This window comes from Octopus bimaculoides, chromosome 6, assembly GCF_046866305.1.
Source record: "Octopus bimaculoides isolate indiv1 chromosome 6, ASM4686630v1, whole genome shotgun sequence".
Classification (NCBI taxonomy): Eukaryota; Metazoa; Mollusca; class Cephalopoda; order Octopoda; family Octopodidae; genus Octopus; species Octopus bimaculoides.
This window is the reverse complement of record NC_142933.1, coordinates 41,692,918-41,714,244: the sequence shown is the minus strand read 5'-3', so window position 1 is coordinate 41,714,244 and position 21,327 is coordinate 41,692,918. Positions and strand designations below refer to the sequence as shown.

At 37.2% G+C, this 21,327-nt stretch overlaps 1 protein-coding gene across 5 annotated transcripts in view; it reads right to left on the bottom strand.

Moving 5' to 3' along the window:
• The window catches only part of LOC106884337 (ATP-binding cassette sub-family C member 1), a 100,877-nt gene that overhangs the window by 44,397 nt on the left and 35,153 nt on the right, over positions 1-21,327 (bottom strand). For all 5 annotated transcript variants that reach the window (XM_089353785.1, XM_089353783.1, XM_089353784.1 and 2 more), the window contains exons 6-13: positions 21,006-21,067; positions 19,793-19,924; positions 17,672-17,848; positions 14,612-14,789; positions 6,991-7,245; positions 5,317-5,382; positions 1,824-1,961; positions 976-1,122 (exon numbers count right to left, since the gene is read on the bottom strand). In XM_089353785.1, the coding sequence (XP_089209911.1) occupies positions 976-1,122; positions 1,824-1,961; positions 5,317-5,382; positions 6,991-7,245; positions 14,612-14,789; positions 17,672-17,848; positions 19,793-19,924; positions 21,006-21,067 (1,155 nt within the window). The remainder of the gene's footprint in view (positions 1-975; positions 1,123-1,823; positions 1,962-5,316; positions 5,383-6,990; positions 7,246-14,611; positions 14,790-17,671; positions 17,849-19,792; positions 19,925-21,005; positions 21,068-21,327) is intronic.

The window sequence follows — 21,327 nt, the reverse complement described above, 5'->3', positions numbered from 1 at the left end:
CATCTGAATAGAAATTTTAGGTTATATTGTTTCACTAAAGATGATAATATAGACATGGAGAAGGGCAAAACTAGGAGAAAGACAATAAAGGTGAAAGGAGTAGCAGAGGCAAGAGAGAAGTGGGGAAGAGGCTCCTTACTGGACTAGAGAATTTTTGAAAAAGAAGTGTATAATAGATTTTTAAAAAAACTTTGTATATTACTGGTATTTACTATATATACTTTCAGATATAGGTTACATTTTAAAATCTAAAATATGGTTACATTTTTAAATCTAAAACACTCAGACTTATCTATTATATCTTGCTCTGGATTTGAAATTTGCAGAGCACACAGATACATGTGCACACACATGAGGACTGGCAAATAACTGAGTATGTAGGGCAGCTTGGTCATGCCACTACTCAGTTTAAATAAATATCAGTGTTTTAAACAAGTCATAAGTGATTGCTAAAGCAGAATTTGTTTCTAATACAAAATAAGTGCACATCTGATGATATAGTTTCATTGATTATACATAACTTAGTGCAATGATCCAAATCAGAAAGTCATTAAGTGATGGAAGTTGGATACTATAGGTGGCAAGTTTTGCCAGAAGATTCATAAGACAGACATAGTCAAATGCTTTGCAAACCTGACCAAATTATATCATGGAAGAAATGAACATGTAAAGCAGAAGTTTAGATTCAGATTAGGCCTAATTAAATAGATCTATGATCAAAAGTATTCTAGCTGTAACCAGTTTGTCTCTTTATATATCAAGGACCACATAGTTCAATGTGTGCTTCATTTTATAAGATAATAGAGCATGATTTGAGAGTTCAGCTGATATTTCTAGCAGTTCATGTAACTGTGTAAAGGCATCTGCATTGGTTCAATGAATATATAAATTTTTGTAATGGTAACAGTAGTAACAATAATGATACACTAAAATAAAAAAGATGGTTTTGGTAAAAAAAAAAAAAAAAACACTTACAGCTATGAGATTGGAGATTGTATTTGGTAACATCATCAAAGGAAAACGCAAAATATGGAAAAGTGATAAAGCAACGAAAGCTTTCTCTGCATCCAGAATGTTTTTCTCATCTGAGAGGACATACACCACAAAGGTAAAAAGTGACACCTAGAAATTAAGAAGTATACAAGAGAAAGAATAAGGTTAATATATATAGAAACGAAAAACAACCCTAAGTCAAGAAGCTGATGAAGTTTAATTTCCTTCCATCGTAATTTAACCTCTAATTACTTGGAAGGTGCAGGCATGACTGTGTGGTAGTCCTACTATGTGGCACCTTGGGCAAGTGTTTTCTACTATAGCCTCAGGCAGACCAAAACTTTACGAGTGGATTTGGTAGATGGAAACTGAAAGAAACCTGTTGTATTTATATATGTGTGTGTGTTTCTGTTTGTCCTCCACCACTGCTTGACAACAGGTGTTGGTTTATTTATGTCCCCGTAACTTAGTGTTTTGGCACAAATTGAAAGTACTGGGGTTGATTCATTCAACACAAGTTCTTCAAGACAGCATGTGGTCACAGTTTAATGACTGAAACAGATAAAAGATACATCTCACCGGTACCAGTGCCACATGAAAAGCACCCAGTATGCTCTGTAAAGTTGTTAGCATTAGGAAGGGCGTTCAGCCACAGAAACTATGGCAAAGCAGACGGTGAAATATGGTACAGTCCTCTGGCTTGCTAGCTCCTGTCAAACCATCTCAACCCATGTAAGCATGGAAAACGGATGTGTGATGATGATGAGGATGAGTGATTAATGTTAATCATTCTAATCAGGAAATAATTTTTACTTCAGGTAAGCACTTACAAATACAGGTGCACAAGTCCATGTTAGTGTAGTGAAAGCATTAAGATAGGCTTGCTTTCTCAAAATTCTCATTTCATCATTTCGTATTTTCATGATCTGCTCCTTGAAAGAATTCTCCCAGGCATACAACTTCAAAACCTAAATTTAAAATAAACATAAATAAGTTAGTAAATAAAAAAAATTAAAAAAAGAGAGAGTTTAATGAACTTAAAAGCAGAAAGAATTAAGGTTACTAATTATTAGATCATTCAGCAGTTAGAAATTGTCTAACTGTAACATCATCATCATCGTTTAACGTCTGCTTTCCATGTCGGACAGTTTGACTGGGGACTGGTGAGCCAGAGGGCTCCACCAGGCTCCAATCTGATCTGGCAGAGTTTCTACAGCTATCGTCATCCATTCCTAACACCAACCACTCCGAGAGTGTAGTGAGTGCTTTTACGCGCTACTGGCATGAGGGCCAGTCAGGCAGTATTGGCACCGGCCACGCTCAAATGCTGTTTTTCATGTACCACTGGCACAAGTGCTAGTAAGGCGACGCTCGTAACAATCACGCTCGAATGGTGCTTTTTATGTGCCCAGTAGGCGGCCTTGGCAACGATCACACTCAGATGGTGCTCTTAGCGCTCCACTAGCACGGATGTCAGTCATGCAGTGCTGTCATCGAATTTGATTTCGATTTCACTTGCCTCAAAAGGTCTTCGCAAGCAGAGTTTAGTGTTCAATGAAAGAAAGGTACACCTAAGTGGGCTGGTTACACCACTGGCATAGGCCACAGGTTATAGTCTCACTTGGCCTGCCGGGTCTTCTCAAGCACAGCATATTTCCAAAGGTCTCGGTCACTAGTCATTGCCTCGGTGAGGCCTAATGCTTGAAGGTCTTCCTAGGTCTACCTCTTCCACAGTTTCCCTCAACTGCTAGGGTGTGACACTTTTTCACACAGCTATCCTCATCCATTCGCACCGCATGACCATACCAGGGCAGTTGTCTCTCTTGCACACCACATCTGATGTTTCTTAGGTTCAACTTTTGTCATCAGCAGAGGTAAGTGCTCTCTGAACTTTGCCCAGGCTATTCTTATTCTAGCAACTACACTTTCAGAGCACCCACCCCTGCTACTGACTTGGTCACCTTGGTAACAGAAGCTATCAACTACTTCTAGTTTTTCTCCCTGGAATGTGGCAGTTGTTCTCTGCACATTATCAGTGTTTATTGCTCCTGAGCATCTGCCACATACAAAAACTATCTTGCTAGTTAGCCGTCCTTTGATATTGCTGCACCTCTTATGTGTCCATAGCTTACACTGGGTACATCTTATAGAGTTTCTACCTACGCCTTTTCTACAGATCAAGCAGGGCCATCTACTTGAAGGGGTTTGTGGTTTGTCTGCCTTCCTACTTACTAGGACTTTGGTTTTAGCTAGGTTGACTCTAAGGCCCTTCAATTCTAATCCTTGCTTCCACACCTGAAACTTCTCTAGTTCTGATAGTGACTCAGCAATTAGAGCAAGGTCATCAGCATAGAGGAGCTCCCAGGGGCATCCTGTCTTGAATTCCTCTGTTATTGACTGGAGGACTATGATAAATAGGAGGGGGCTGAGGACTGAACCTTGGTGGACCCGTACCTCTTCACTGTACTCGTTGCCAACCAGGACACATTCCTCTAGCTCAATAGATCCTATAGAACTGTTCAAACCATGCCCGCAAGGAAAACAGATGTCAAATGATCATAGCATCATTTAATTTCATGAAATTGTTGCTAATAGAGATATTCTAATTACCATGGAAAAACTGATAATTGTAGCATAAGTAGGTTATCAGATCATGCTATCTAATAAGTGTTTTAGAGGGTTATTTCACAGAAATTCAAGACAAAATAAAATACAGGTAAGATTGCCCTGCAAATATTGACTGATTTTTGCAAAATGTATTTTTATAAACACCTTAAACCAAATGAAATTAATCAAATCCAGATAAAAAAGAGCAACTCTACAATGCTCTTTCTCCCTTTCATAAAGTCTCAAGTTTTCAAGTAATATATATTTATATCCTGCCTTCACTGCCAAAGTGAGTGTGTGCACCCTTATACACACACACACACTATGAGAGTAGGAAGTAATAAAATGTTAAACACACATTTTGGATTGCAGCTAAATAGATGCACAATTAAGATTTTTTTAAATCCAATACTAGTCAAATGAAATATCAACATATATAATAAAAATAGGACACCAAAACTAGAAGTTCTGGAAGATGAACTACTAAGGACTACAGATCATATCTGTGGCTGGAGCAAAGTTCCAGCCAGGCCAATGATGATGTGGTGGTGGAACAGCGAGGGAGACAGAACCATAAAAGTGAAGACAAGCTTGGAAAGACTGAAAGAATAGGGGCAGCAGATAATTATATCAAGTAGTTAGAAAGGCAGCTAGGTGACAGGTTTATTTAGCAAGGGGAGAAGTAGAAAGTGAGAAGTTTGCCAATGTTCTACAGTGTGAGGATCAGAGGCATGAGAGATTTTGTATTGCAAAGCAGAGAGAATAGAGACATTGTGTGTGAGAAGTATGGATAGATAATGGCACCTATGCACTTAGTGGTTCTGAAGAGAAAGAAACATGGAAGTGATATCATGAAAAGTTATTGAATGTAGATAATGTATAGAAGAAAGAGGGTCTCTCTGAATGTAGACTTAACAGAGAGATGGTGACTCTAGTAAACAACAGTATGATAGATGACACGATTAAAGATATGACAGCAGGTAAACCCCTTGGTTCATCAGGAATGACCAGAGATATTTAAAGTATGCCGCCACTGCCACCACCACCATTTAACAACTGCTTTTAGATTATACAGGAAGGTGTCATATGCAATGACAGATATAACAGCGTTTTGTCTACTGTTACTAGAGTAAATAAGATGCTTTAAAGAGAGACAATTGCAAGAGTATCAAATTGCTGGATCAGGTCACGAAAGTTACCAATAAAGTTACAGCTCATTTAGACAGGAGAATTAGTATAGATAAGATGCATGTGTGTGTGTAGTTCTACATATTCTTACTTCCTGCTCTTGCTTTTATAGTATGTGTGTGTGTGTGTGTACACAGGTACACACACTCACAGCAAAAACAAGATATAAAGACACAACACTTGAAAACTTGAAACTGTAAAGGAAAAAATTGTATGGTGGAATTGCTTTTTCTTATGTGGGAATGATTAATTTCATTTGATTTATGGCATCAGACATAGTAACATTCAGCACATAAAAATACATTTTGCAAAAATTCATATGTAATCAATCAAAATTTGCAGAACAATCTTACCTGTATTTTATTTTTTTTTTCAATTTCCACGAAGTAATATGCTTACACCAAATTGCTATATATATTTACATTATACATATTGATAAAATAGTGAAAATTTTCTTTGAGTTAGGAGTAAGGTAAGTGAGTAATTAAGTTCTCTTTAAAATGACACAGAACAACAGTCTCCTGTTACCTTTATACCGTTGAGTATTTCATTCATCACTTTAATCCTGGAATCTTTTAATTTCATTTGCTTCATCTAAGAAAAAAAATTAACAAACTCAATTTTAGTTTATTTCATCAGTAGATGGAAAGTGACTTTCTTACATAACATTTAGGATTAAATCTAATAATAATGTTATTTTATTTTTATTTAAGTAGAAATAGGAACTTGTGATACTTGCGTGTTGTTCAGTGTTTATCATCAATAAGGAAAATAAAAACAGATTTACAAACTGGAAATATATCATTCACTATGATGGCTAATGTTCTAATGAACCCTACTTAGTCCTATATGGGATGGGCCACAAGTATGTGGGTAGTTGCAAAATAAGGTGGGACCTATAACGGGGCCACTTGGCAAATAAGCAGTCATAGACCATATGGCAACAGACTCATCAGAGCAGGTAGGGTTTCACACCACCAGAGGTCCAGATTCATTAGTCCTCTAGTCATTGAAATAGTGAGCACATGTCACAATAAAATGGCCTGGTCCATCAGGATTAGGAGTTGGGTGGAAGGCTAATCACCTATCCTTGTAAACATTGAGGTGATTACAGAAACTGCAACAGAAGAAATCTACTCATGGTTCACAAGCAGCATTAAGTTATTTATCAGATGACAATGTTTATGAAATTAAATAGCAAAAAAAGCAATAAATAAAAAAAAAAAAAATAAAACCTTGGTTTCTTTCAACTCTTTTAAAGAACCTAGGGAAAATATAGAAGATAGAATGTGTTTATGTTGTTTAAACTGAAGTCAGATGATTGACTAAAGGTGTTTCATCCATGACCATCCTATCCTACTAACAAGTATAGTGTACTCTGGATCTACATTTTCTAATGTCTTCTTTTAAAAGGGTGGTTTGAAAACGGTTTGGCTGTTATTTCTAATAATTTGAGCTCCCTTACTGGCTTGTGATATTTGTGACATTCATATAGTAAACAATAGCATAAATTAAATGATACATCCTTAAATCATGAAAGACTTCCCACCACAAAATCCAGTCCTTTTTGTGGTGTGGAGAGTTGTGTACCACAATGACTCTGAGAGCTATGCTAGCAGAGCGCAGGCTCTTGGTAGGGCCTTCCATATTGGAAAAGTCAAAGGGTAGAGGCCAGACTAATATGGACCACTTCTTCCCAGAAGTATAAATGGATTCACATTGGGCCAACATTCCTACCTAGAAGAGGCAAAGTTACAGAAGCATCAATGACAACTCAAAACCAACATGAACTAGGAGAGGAAGGCTTTTCCTCAGGGAAACATGACAAATCTTGACCTGTAACCCTCACTGGAGGTAGACGAGAGGATGTCCTAAAGACAGCTGGTGGCAAGACACTGAGGCTTAGCTGGAAAAGCAAGGATCCAACTGGAGAGAAGCAGAAAAGACAGTCAAGAGTTGAGAACATAATGGGAGAAAGTTGTCAATAGCCTATGCTTCATAGAGAGTGAATGGCTTAAATAAAGTAAGGAAGAACCTCACTGAGTTAAGCATATATGTAGTTTATCTCTTCTTCGAAAGGTCTGCCCAGAAAATTAAAATATTGCTTCTAAAATATCTTCTAGATATAGAAAAAAAAAAAAAAAATTTAATTTAACCAAAACTTTAAAAAATATATAAAAAGTTAAATAAAAGAAGGCTCACCTGTAACACACTCTTTGCATTTAAGATAAACATGTTCATTGCAATAAAAAATATTAAAATGCCAACTCCAACAAATATGGATGGTCCTAAGGTAAGCCAGAGGAAGTAAAGAGCAATCATAATTTGTAGAGGACCAGACCAGATAGTGTTAACATAAGTCATAAGATCTTGGAACTTCTGGGCATCGATTGACATCAAATTAACTATTTCTCCAACAGTTGCAGTTTTGCGTGCAGAATTCGATAATGTAAGGCTCTATAAATAAATAGAAAATGATATATATATATATATATATATATATATATATATATATATATATATATATATATTTTATCTTAATATATAAAATCCATTCTGTCTGTCTGTGCACTTATAACTCGAGTATTGTTCATTCGATCGCGCTAAAATTTTAAACATGGATACATGAGAAAGCAGGGCAATCTGTTATCTCTTACACTATTTCAGTATTATGTCTGTATTGTAATGTGAGATACTGTCCTATATATTATATATTCCTTATGCTTTTCAAAACTGAGTTACAGATTTTGATGTATGTGTGACGTCACCATATAAAATTTTTACAATAGTTGATTTATGGAAAAGATTATGTTAAATTTTTGAAATGCAAATATGTGAATGAAAATTAAGTTTAATTTGTAGCCAAAATAGTACCGTATCTTTTGATATCATCATCATCGTTTAACGTCCGCTTTCCATGCTAGCATGGGTTGGACGATTTGACTGAGGACTGGTGAAACCGGATGGCAACACCAGGCTCCAGTCTGATTTGGCAGAGTTTCTACAGCTGGATGCCCTTCCTAACGCCAACCACTCAGACGTGTCACCCGCACGAAAACGGCCACGCTCGAAATGGTGTCTTTTATGTGCCACCCGCACAAGCCAGTCCAGGGGCACTGGCAACGATCAGGATTTTCGAGCGAGATCGTTGCCAGTGCCCCTGGACTGGCTTGTGCGGGTGGCACATAAAAGACACCATTTCGAGCGTGGCCGTTTTCGTGCGGGTGACACGTAAAAGCACCCACTACACTCTCTGAGTGGTTGGCGTTAGGAAGGGCATCCAGCTGTAGAAACTCTGCCAAATCAGACTGGAGCCTGGTGTTGCCATCCGGTTTCACCAGTCCTCAGTCAAATCGTCCAACCCATGCTAGCATGGAAAGCGGACGTTAAACGATGATGATGATATCAAAAGATACGGTACTATTTTGGCTACAAATTAAACTTAATTTTCATTCACATATTTGCATTTCAAAAATTTAACATAATCTTTTCCATAAATCAACTATTGTAAAAATTTTATATGGTGACGTCACATTTTCTATACGTGTGTGTACCTTAAAAGACATCAATCATCACGGCACACACCTTCACTCACTCACTCTCTCTCTCACATGTGCAAGCACGCACACACACACGTCCATTTTTTCATATAGACGTACATACATCTTTCACTTTCTTTCTCTGTTCTTTACACTTTCTCTTCTTTCAATTTCTGCTCTCTTCAAATAAAATTTTTATGGATACAACTGCTTTCAAAAATAGGGATTAATGTATAATTTCTTTCTATGTTCATATTTTTTTGTTTACAATATTGAGAAAAATATGCCACCAAAGAAAAGATGTAATCTCTCTAGAAATAAGTATAAAGCAAGGAGGAGTGTAGAAAACCGAAAGCAGGAGTCTCAAGAAAGAAGCTAGATGAGATTTTCTCAAGATCAGCAAATGCATGTTGCAGCACTTAATGCTGGATCATTAAATCAATGTTTTAATGATTAGACAGAGGTCTAATAGAATAGCTCTCAGAAACAGACTACATACAAATTCGTACAACTCCTGAAGCTGTTTTCAGATATGATCCATCCCATTCTTATAAAAATAATAACTCTGTCCAAATTGGCAAGCTAAACATAAATTGTCTTTTCTGTAGAGTTTTAAAATTTTTAAATGAAACAAATGGTATGTGCTGCGCAGGCAGTCAGGTAACATTGCCAGCACTACCAGCTCCTTCTCAACCTCTTATGGATCTTCTAGAAGGCATTTCCATCCAGTCAAAGGATTTTCTGAACAATATCAGACAATACAACTCTGCAAATGACATCATTTGGCGCATCTAAGAAGATAGATAAACATGAATTTACGACGGCATCAAAGTTCAAGGGCAAGTCTATCACCTCATTGGTTCTCTGTTATCCACAAATGAACAAACACAGTTCCTCCAAATTTACTTTATGAGTGATGTAGGGCAACAAACCCGAAGGAGGTGTCAACATCTCAGATCATGGGTCATGTTAGATACAGAGCCGACTGCTGCAAAAGAGAGTATATCCACAGCCAGCTTTTCGGCGTATTCAAAAATCACATAACCCCCACAGGTTAGGGCCTGAAATACTCCAAATAGACACATAGCTTGCTGCTTAGTCAAATTAGCCCATCATTTACTCCACAAATGTTTTGTTGTCAATGCTGCACTTTCCCATATCACTTGTTTCAGCATAACTGTAATATATTATATACAAACTATGCCATTTTAATCCCGAGCAATGCTGGGTGTCTCTGCTAGTATATATATATATGTATATATATATATATATATATATATATATATATATATATATATATATATATATATATGTATATATATATATATATATATATATATGTATATATATATATATATATATATATATATATATATATATATATTTTATATGTATTATATATACTCTTTTACTTGTTTCAGTCATTTGACTGCGGCCATGCTGGAGCACCGCCTTTAGTCGAGCAAATTGACCCCAGGACTTATTCTTTGGAAGCCTAGTACTTATTCTATCGTTCTCTTTGCCAAACCGCTAAGTTACGGGGACGTAAATACACCAGCATTGGTTGTCAAGCGATGTTGGGGGGACAAACACAGACACACACATACATACATACATACACATATATATATATATATATATATATACATCGTTGCCAGTACCGCCTGACTGGCCTTCGTGCAGGTGACACGTAAAAGCACCCACTACACTCTCTGAGTGGTTGGCATTAGGAAGGGCATCCAGCTGTAGAAACTCTGCCAAATCAGATTGGAGCCTGGTGTAGCCATCTGGTTTCACCAGTCCTCAGTCAAATCGTCCAACCCATGCTAGCATGGAAAGCGGACGTTAAACGATGATGATGATGATGATGATGATATACGACGGGCTTCTTTCAGTTTCCGTCTACTAAATTCACTCACAAGGCTTTGGTCGGCCCGAGGCTATAGTAGAAGACACTTGTCCAAGGTGCCATGCAGTGGGACTGAACCTGGAGCCATGTGGTTGGAAAGCAAGCTACTTACCACACAGCCACTCCTATATGTATTATATAGGATCAGGTAATGAAAGTCACAGAGAGGGTCATAGCCCAACTAATTAGGGAGAGAGTCAGTTTAGATGAGATGCAGTTTGGGTTTGTGCCAGGAAAAAGCACCACTGATGCTATATTTCTGGTAAGATAACTGCAGAAGAAATACCTAGCCAAAGATAAACCTCTGTACCTGGCTTTCGTTGACATGGAGAAAGCCTTTGACAGGGTTCCCCGCTCCCTTATCTGGTGGTCAATGAGGAAACTAGGGATAGATGAGTGGTTAGTGAGAGCTGTGCAAGCCATGTACAGGGACGCTGTCAGTAAGGTGAGGGTTGGCAATGAGTACAGTGAAGAATTCCGGGTAGAGGTAGAGGTCCACCAAGGTTCAGTCCTCATCCCCCTCCTATTTATCATAGTCCTCCAGGCAATAACAGAGGAATTCCAGACGGGATGCCTCTGGGAGATCCTTTATGCTGATGACCTTGCCCTAATTGCTGAGTCACTATCAGAACTAGAGGAGAAGTTTCAAGTGTGGAAGCAGGGACTAGAATCGAAGGGCCTTAGAGTAAACCTAGCTAAAACCAAAGTCCTAATAAGTAGGAAGGTAGACAAAACACAAACCCCTTCAGGTAGATGGCCCTGTAGAAAAGGCGTAGGTAGAAACTCCATAAGATGTACCCAGTGTAAGCTATGGACACATAATAGGTGCAGCAATATCAAAGGACGGCTAACTAGCAAGCTAGTTTTTGTATGTGGCAGATGCTCAGGAGCAATAAACACTGAGAATGTGCAGAAAACAACCTTTACCACACTCCAGGGTGAAAAACTAGAAGTAGTTGATAGCTTCCGCTACCTAGGTGACCAAGTTTGTAGCGGGGGAGGGTGCACTGAAAGTGTAGCTGCTAGAATAAGAATAGCCTGGGCAAAGTTCAGAGAGCTCTTACCCCTGCTGGTAACAAAGGACCTCTCACTCAGAGTAAAAGGTAGACTGTATGACGCATGTGTACGAACAGCCATGCTACATGGCAGTGAAACATGGGCCGTGACTGCTGAGAACATGCGTAAGCTTGCAAGAAACGAAGCCAGTATGCTTCGATGGATGTGTAATGTAAGTGTGCATACTCGACAGAGTGTAAGTACCTTGAGAGAAAAGTTAGACCTAAGAAGCATCAGTTGTGGTGTGCAAGAGAGACGATTGTGCTGGTATGGTCATGTGGCAAGAATGGATGAGGATAGCTGTGTGAAAAAGTGCCACATCTTAGCAGTTGAGGGAACCTGTGGAAGAGGTAGACCCAGGAAGACCTGGGATGAGGTGGTGAAGCCACTTTGTTTAAACTCATAAATTATATAACTTTTACAGGTGTTTTACTAATGTGTACTGGTATGTTATGCAACAATCGTTACATAGATGATTACATAATCACCTTAGAATGTCAAATCTTTAAAAGAAAATAGTAATTTAATCAACTATTAATTACCAAACTCAGTTGGTAGGCAGAACAAAATGAGAATGGCTGGGAGAAGAAAACTAGAAAAGATACCTCAACAATGAATACACTTTTCTCAGTGATGAATTGAATCAACAATCTAAAATTAGAAGATAAGATAAAACAAAGAAAAATAGGAAAAGAAAAAATGTACAAGCTGACATGAGTAATATATAATTAGCCCCCCCCCCCACGACTATATATATATATATATATATATATATATATATATATATATATATATCTACCCAGGTTTGCACCACTCACTCCCTGATCTACACTCTTTAATCACGCTTCTGTGGAATGAAAGTATAGAGAAATTAAAAGAATTCAAAATTAAGAAAGATACTCAATTTACCATGGAATATAGTCAAGATACAGACATCCTAATAAAAGAATTCAACAACCAAATAAAGAGAGCCATATTCTATAAACAATAGTTTTCCACCTGTGCCATCCAAGGCACACCTGAGTAAATGTTATTTATAACCTAGCCAAATCGGTCTGCACAATTGTATCCAATGAAAACAACCAGATGTAAAACTTCAAGTACTTAAGGGTACACATTTAGACAATAATTATCCACTTAAATGATAATGGAATAAAATGAGCCACAACAAACAACATCCTAACAAAACAAAGAAATTAAAATATCATCATCATCATCATTTCATGTCCATTTTCCATACTGGCATAGGTTGGATGGCTTGAGGGGAACTGGTAAGGCAGGGTTTGCACCAGGTACAATAGTCTCTTGGCTTGGTTCCTATGGCTAAATGCCCTTCCTGCCACCAAAGAATTAAAAATTTTACCTCATATTTCCACCTGCAATCCTAAAAGCAAAGCCTACAGCATCATATTTCAAAACATAATGACCAAGTCTTTCAAAAGCATACTATCATAAAAAGCAAAAGACAGCTCAAATCAATGGAAAAAAACTACAAAGGTATAACTTAACACAATAACAAAAACAACAGTAAAAAAATGCAGAAGATTCAATGGTGGTATATGTTTAAATCTGTCAGAAGGATTGGAGATCTATTTTAAACAAAGGCAATTCTTTATAATTAAAAATAACTATCTGTGCATCTGAAAATTTGATCAATACAATTACATGTTCAGGATGTAATAAAACTACATAGGGCAAACTAAGATGTTCTTAAGAAAATGCATGCCTCAGCATAGATCCCAAATTAGAATACTGGTATACCGTCAAATAGAATTTATTGAACATATTGTCACATACACCTGTAAGAAGCAACTGTATTTTATGATCTTCTTTTATAACAATTTGCTGATGGCATATTGTAATGACAATACATCAACAATGAAACAACTTTCATAACCAAATACTGACACTGTGGGAGAGAAACCACAACTTCCAATACTACAGCACTACTGCTGGTATGGTCACTACTCTTACTCTTACTACTGAAGGCAAAGAACAAACCACTACCATTATATCTACAGTTTTTTACCATTTCCACTACTACTATTACAACTATTGCTTAAACTGCTACTTCTACTAATGAACCTGATACAGTCACTTCTGATATGTCCATTGCTACTGCTAATAGCCAGTTCTCCCACTGTTAATAGCCAGCTCTCAATACCAATGCTGCCAGTATGTAACAAAAGACAGCTGCTGCCGTTACTAAAGCTGTTACGACTATTATTATCACCCAGCAGCCACCAGAAGGAGACCAACATCATGTGAATTTTTGAAGAAAAATGTGAACTTTCAAAACAGATATGAAAGATTAATTTAATTTATTTTAATTTATTTTGCCTTCTCTCACAGCAGGATTAAACTGACTTAAAACACTTGAAACCAGTTGCATATTTCGGTAAAAATGTATGAGAGGGTACTGAAAAGTTCCTGGTTTTGGATAAAAGAAAATATAGGAGGATTAGTTAATTATGATTTTATTCGTGAAAAAGTGCCACTCCCTAACAGTTGAGGGAACCTGTGGAAGAGGTAGGCCCAGAAAGACCTGGGCTGAGGTGGTGAGGCAAGACCTTCGAACATTGGGCCTCACCGAGGCGATGACTACTGACCGAGACCTTTGGAAATGTGCTGTGCGTGAGAAGACCCGGCAAGCCAAGTGAGATCGTTGCCAGGGCCCCTGGACTGGCTCTTGTGCGGGTGGCACATAAGATGTACCATTCTGAGCGTGACCGTTGCCAGTACCGCCTGACTGGCCTTGTAGGGTTTTCGAGCGAGATCGTTGCCAGTGCCCCTGGACTGGCTCTTGTGCGGGTGGCACATAAAAGACACCATTTCGAGCGTGGCCGTTTTCGTGCGGGTGACACGTAAAAGCACCCACTACACTCTCTGAATGGTTGGCGTTAGGAAGAGCATCCAGCTGTAGAAACTCTGCCAAATTAGATTGGAGCCTGGTGTAGCCATCCGGTTGCACCAGTCCTCAGTCAAATCGTCCAGCCCATGCTAGCATGGAAAGCGGACGTTAAACGATGATGATGATGATATTCTCCTCTCAGATTCACACACTTATTGCAGTGGTCTTTCAGTTTTTCTTAAAGCCTTAAAGCCAGGAACTTTTCAGCACTCCTTTGTAAATATTTTCTTTCTTACATCCATGATAAATTTCTCAAAGCATTTTCTTCTTTTTGCTTTTAATATAAATTTACTCATGAGAAACCTCTTAAACATTTCAATATATGTAGGTAGTATCCCAGCATGGTTACAACTTCTGGTTGAAAGAAGTAAAAGGAAAAAAAGGATACATGGATAATAATTCACTTGCCTTGCAATAAACAGCAGAAGTAATAGTGGTTCTTAGCTCCATGCCAACTATGAGGCAGTTGTGGAAGTATTGATGCAAAACTATTGATTGTAAGGTTGCAGAAATTAATAAGAGCGATGCATATAAAAATCCTTGCCACATGAATACACTTTTCTCAGTGATGAATTGAATCAACAATCTAAAATTAGAAGATAAGATAAAACAAAGAAAAATAGGAAAAGAAAAAATGTACAAGCTGACATGAGTAATATATAATTAGCCCCCCCCCCCCCACGACTATATATATATATATATATATATATATCTACCCAGGTTTGCACCACTCACTCCCTGATCTACACTCTTTAATCACGCTTCCTTCACAATATCCTGATCTCTCTTCCTTTACTCAACCATCCCATTTATATTCTGATCACTGTCTCTTGTGAGCATGCCCGGCACTTTGCCACCATCTCTATCCTACTGTTTCCCATTCTCTTTCTCTTCCTGCATTTCCCTCAGGTTGGGTAACCATGTATTTCCTTTGCTGCAACGCACCTGTTTCTGTCTTCATTCGTGATCTCTCTCTCTCTCTCTCTCTCTCTCTCTCTCTCTTCAGCTGGGTAACCTTGTACCTCCTCTATAGCAAGACACTTGATTCTGTCTCTCTGCCTCACTATAACCTTTCATCATCTGACACAAGAGTACCTCCTCCAATATCCCCGCCCCTCTCATAAGTGTTTTCTTTTTTTTGTCTTGCAAGTATTTGGTGACCCTGTCAGTGCAGGTGCTACTTAAAAGCACCCAGTCCACATTGTAAAGTGGTTGGTATTTGGAAGTACATCCTAGTGTAAAAAACCTTGCCAAAACTGACCTCGCCTGTGCTTGCATAATGTAAAAAACACTAAGTCCACTCTGCTGAGTGGTTGGTGTTAGGAAGGGCATCCAGCTGTAAAAATCCTGCCAAAACAGACACAGAAGTCTGGTGTAGACTTCTGCCTGGCAGGCTCTTGCCAAACCATCCTACCCATGTCAACATGGAAGGTGGATGCTAAATAATGATGATACCACTAAATAATAATGATACCACTGCATGGTATCTTGGGCAATTGTCTTTTATAAAAGTCTTGGGCCAAACAATACCTTATGAGTGAAAATTGTTAGACAGAAACTGCACGGAAGCCTGCATTTATATATTTTATATTTATGTATGTATGTATGTATGTATGTATTAGTGTAATCACACACGCATTAAATGACATTATTTTATGCATATTGTGTGTGTATCTCTCTCTCTCTCTCTCTCTATATATATATATATATATATATATTCTTTTACCTGTTTCATTCATTTGACTGCAGCATGCTGGAGCACTGCCATTAGTTGAGCAAATCAACCCCAGGACTTATTCTTTGTAAGCCTAGTACTTATTCTATCGGTCACTTTTGCTGAACCACTATGTTACGGGGATGTAAATACACCAGTATCGGTTGTCAAGCAATGTTGGGGGGACAAACACAGACACACACGCATATATATATACACACACGCATATATATATACACACACACACACAAGCTTCTTTCAGTTTCCATGTATCAAATCTATTTGCAAGGCTATGGTAGGAGACACTGGCCCAAGGCACCACACAGTCAAGGGGACTTTGTCTTGCAAGTAGCTTGGTGACCCTGCTGGTATTGGTGCCACATAAAAAGTACCTGGTATACTCTGTAAAGTAGTTGGCATTAGGAAGGGTATTTAGCCACAGAAACTGTACCAAAATAGACAACAAAGCTTGGCACAGTCCTCTGGCTTGCCAGCTCATCAAACTGTCCAACCCATGTCAGTATGGAAAACAAACATTAAATAATGATTATGATGATGATGATGATAACTTGGGAATAATGTTGGGAAAACAAAGTTAAGGATACAGAGTTCAGTTCATTATAAACATTATCAAGCTAATGTGGAATATTATCAGAGACTAGTTATGTTGGTGTTGAATTACACTTGAAATCATAAAATTACCATGTAGTGCAAAGTCCTAGAAATTAGGTGATTGATTGCACTTTGATCATAAAGTGAAATTCTGCCCACATACCACAGAAGATTCAACAAAATATAGGATTGACAGATATATAAACATGAGTGAGAAAGGTTTACATAGAAATATTAAATTGATCACAGCTTTCTACGCACATCCATCAACCACATGTTTAACTGACAATATATTGTTGTAAAAGTCTAAACGTCACCATAGAATCAAGTGATTTTTAAGGTTATAAATGCATTCAATTATTGTTATATTTCTTTGTTTGCAGAAACATAAATATGGAGAAATAGCTGAATAGGTATAGCTGTTGTGGCACTTATTTTTCATACAAGCTAAGTAAGATAGCAATTTTTGAGCTTATAGTTCTGTGGTTCAAATCTTGTGCAGGTCAACTGAACCTTATATTCATCCTGTATTGATAAAATAAACACTTGATCAATCAAAAGAAATGGTTTTGATTTGAATACATATTTGATATAGTATTTTGGTAGTTTGCAGTTATCTTTTATCTTTCACTTTTTTCAGTCACTGGACTGTGGCCAATTGGGGCACTGCCTTGAAGAGTTTAGTTGAACAAATCAACTCCAGTATTTATTTTTTAAGCCTGACAATTATTCTGTTGGTTTCTTTTCCTAAACTGCTAAGTTATGGGGATGTAAACAAACTAACACCAGTTGCCAAACAGTGGTGGGAGATAAATATAACACAAACAGACAGACACACACACACAAATATATATATATATATATGACAGAGTAGGTTTCTTTCAGTTTCTATCTACCAAATCCACTCACAAGGCTTTGGTCAGCCTGGGGCTATAGTTGAAGACACTTGCCCAGTGGGACTGGAACCCAACAAGCTTCTCAACTACACAGCTATAACTGTGCTTGGTAACTATAAATTATGCAATTATTCTGGAAAAAAAATCCCAATCCCAGTGCATTACAAATTTAAGAGAAGAATTAAAAATTTACATAAAATTGAAATATATCTGGAAAAGGCAACATGCACACATATACATACTTACTTCAAGAGCATGGGACTGACAAATAGCAATACGTCATGAATCAACTTGAAAAATACAGCTAAAAGTACTTTATCCCCAAATGCTCTTAATAAGCATTTTACAAGGCTGGGTTTTTTCCCACCAATAACCTTGATGTCATCTGTGTTCTTCTTTAAAAGGTGCTCCTCATTATGAATCCTGGAAATATGAAAATCAGAAGCAAAAAATCAACAACTTATTTAAATAGAAATTACTCAAAATAAACAGATAAATGGTTTAACATCTCCATACTTCCAAATTATAATCCATTCATTGATGCTATTGTCCTAATAAGTAGTATATCACTAACTTAAGTCAGTAATAAAAGATTATATGTAATATCTTAAAGGAGAACTTCACTTGATAATGCATACATATTTATGTTGTTTATATTACAAACCAAATATTTTATATGATGGTAAGTCAAAAATTATATGCACTCTTGTTTCTGTAATTGATTGAAACAAATCCAGTGGTTACAATTACATGCATAAAACCTTAAAATGTATTTGGTATGAGAAACTCCTAGCTAAGCTGCCTGTCCATATTCTATGTCTCATAGCTTGGATCAGGAATTTCTTGTAAGATTGAACTATTGTAGCATTTGCCAACAGAGCACCCTCTAACTCCTATTCTATTAACTCAGGATGTATCCTTAAGATTCAATAATGTTTTCCACACTTCTTTCTGTACATTAAAGCCCTACTTGAGACGCTATGTTTCACTCATCATTAACCTTCTGCACACAGCTGTCATCCATACAAACTAAACACCTCCTGACAGACATATCCAAGAATCTTCCCATAGAGGATATAACTTTGTATATTTGAACAGCACAAAACCTCAATCACAACACATAAGCTGATGCTATACATATGCAAGTTAAAATTTGAGTTTGATGCAGCCCTACAGCTCATTAGTTCCCTGTCAAACCATCCTACCATGTCAGCATGAGAAACATATATCAAATGATGATGATGAAACTAATATCACTGAACACATTTGAGAGAAGGCCATTTAACTGCTTAGCAAATCCCACCCGCCTCCCAACACAATACAAGGAAAAGAAATAGCTTACAGAAGTGTTATTTGTTCTCTTTGCCTCTTGTATTGCTACTAGAATGTGACAAGTTGGTAGAATCATTGGAGTATCAAATAAAATATTTGTTCCTGCCCTCTCCATTCTGAATTAAAACTACCAGTCCAGTCCAGATGTTGATTCTTCTCCATCTCTCTCTCACTGAAAGAAATCAGCTGTGGTCAGACATGGAGAGAGATGGGTTCCAGCAAGTTTAAAAACATCCAAAGTAAAACATTATCACTACACTGGTCTCTGTTTCTCTGGCTAGCTGCATACACTCACCATATCTTTCATATCCTTTATACTATTCTGTCATCATCATCATCATCATCGTTTAACGTCCGCTTTCCATGCTAACATGGGTTGGACGATTTGACTGAGGACTGGTGCAACCGGATGGCTACACCAGGCTCCAATCTAATTTAATGTCATCTTAATATTATAAAGTAAAAGTCAACATTTTATAAAATAAACCTAAATTATTCACATATCTTGCCTAAGCACTTTTCCCAAAACTTGTTACTCAGAACTGTGATCTTTCTGGAATTTCCTCTGGTACGCTTGCAAAGGCTATGGCATTTGCTCCCAAAACACATAAACACATATATGAATGTGAATTTATTTAAGAAGACTTAGATACAACAAATCTGTTTCACAAGTTAAACTTTATCTCATTGAAAACTCTGTGAAATACATTCTATTTCCAGTTATTTGTACTCTCTCTCTCTCTCTCTCTGAAACTATCATAACAATCAGTGTAGTCCTAAAATCAGAGTATACTACTCTGTACAAGGCAAATTTCTTGCCAACCCATGTTTAATTTTAAGCTCTTCAAAATTTGTGCTAACAGTACTAATATTACTAAGCTCTGAGACAGATTGTCATGAACTTACATAATACACTGCTCCTTGTAGATCTAAAAGAAAATGAGTACTGAATACTATTACATTGCAAAGCTAGTGCCAACTGACAACTTTAACCTATGATGCATGATACAAATACCCAAGGAAATAGTCACTTACTTTAGATGCTTTTTTGATTCATTTTGCCAATATTTGTTGAAATATACAACAATTTCTTTAGAGGTTAAGTAAGAATTTAATGTCCACAAGTCCTTGAATTCGAGACTTTTACGGTAACCTTTTACCAGTATTCTGTAAAACAAATGATTAGTAAATATTACTTCATAACATAATCTGGTGTTAAAACAATTATATTCAGTTAGTAAGTTCTTCAGTTTGAGACATTAGTTATTAATTGAGGCACAATGCTCTGAAGTTCCTTTTATCCTTACATACATACATCTTATACTTATTCATGCCTGTGGGGAATAAATTACAGAACTTGGGAACTTATTAAAAAAAATCCTTTCTGAATACACTTTATAACTTAATTTCCCATTGAAGTTTACATTGAATATATCATGAAAGACATTCAGTTCATTTATCTTTAATTGTCACAACCTTACTGTCATTATTGCTCAAGATCCTTTGTGTAATCTACCACTCATTTAGTCCATTTTGTTGTCAGTGGAATTCTTATAAGAGAGCATTTTGTGTTCTAAGACACTTTAACACATTAGAACCTCCTCAGCAACAATATAACTCAAGAGTAAGAGATAATTATTGCTACTTAGAAAAAGACTTAAGTAAGATGCAGGTGTGGCTGAGTGGTAAGAAATTTGCTTTGCAACCTCATGGATCCGGGTCCAGTCTCACTGCATGGCACCTTGGCCAAGTGACTTCTACTATAGCTTTGGGCTGACCAAAGCCTTGTGAGTAGATTCGGTAGATAGAAACTGAAAGAAGCCTGTCATATATGTGTGTGTGTGTGTGTGTGTGTGTTTTCCCCCAGCCCCACTGCTTGATGACTATTGTTGGCATGTTTATATCCCTGTAACTTAGCAGTTCAGCAAAAGAGGCTGATAGAATAAGTACCAGACTTAAAAATAAAGTAAGTACTGGGATCAATTAGTTTGACTATAATTCCTCAAAGTGGTGCCCTGGCATGATCACAGTCTAATGGATGAAATAAGATAAAAGATAAGGCTGTAAGTGGTTCTATGCTCCATGGTAAAAGTGCTTGTGTTTGACAAGGATGAGTAATAGCTGAAGCAGCTGAGAGGATTCCTAACAGAGATTTGAATTGTTAAAATCTGAAGAGAGAATCTTTAGTATTTATCTTAGAAGTCATTAAATGAGAGTTAGATCTTTGGTATAAGTAAAAAATACTTACGGTGTTACCCACCAGAAGGAAATATTAGACAAAAAGGATGCTCGTTCCTCTGGACAGACATTCTAAAATGAAAATTTGAGGAAAATAAGTATACAAATAGCAAACTAGTTTGTTAAGAAAATCTATATTAGAGACGGAAGCAGTAGTTATACTGAGAAGTAATGTTTATTGCCATTTAAAAGCGGGTGTTCTTAAGAACAGAGAATACTGCAATTTTAATCCCAGGAGGACATACATTTGCCTCTCTCCTTCTGATACCACAAGCTAAGAGAAATACTATGAAATTAAACCATTACATTTGCCGAGAATGGCTGGAAAGTTA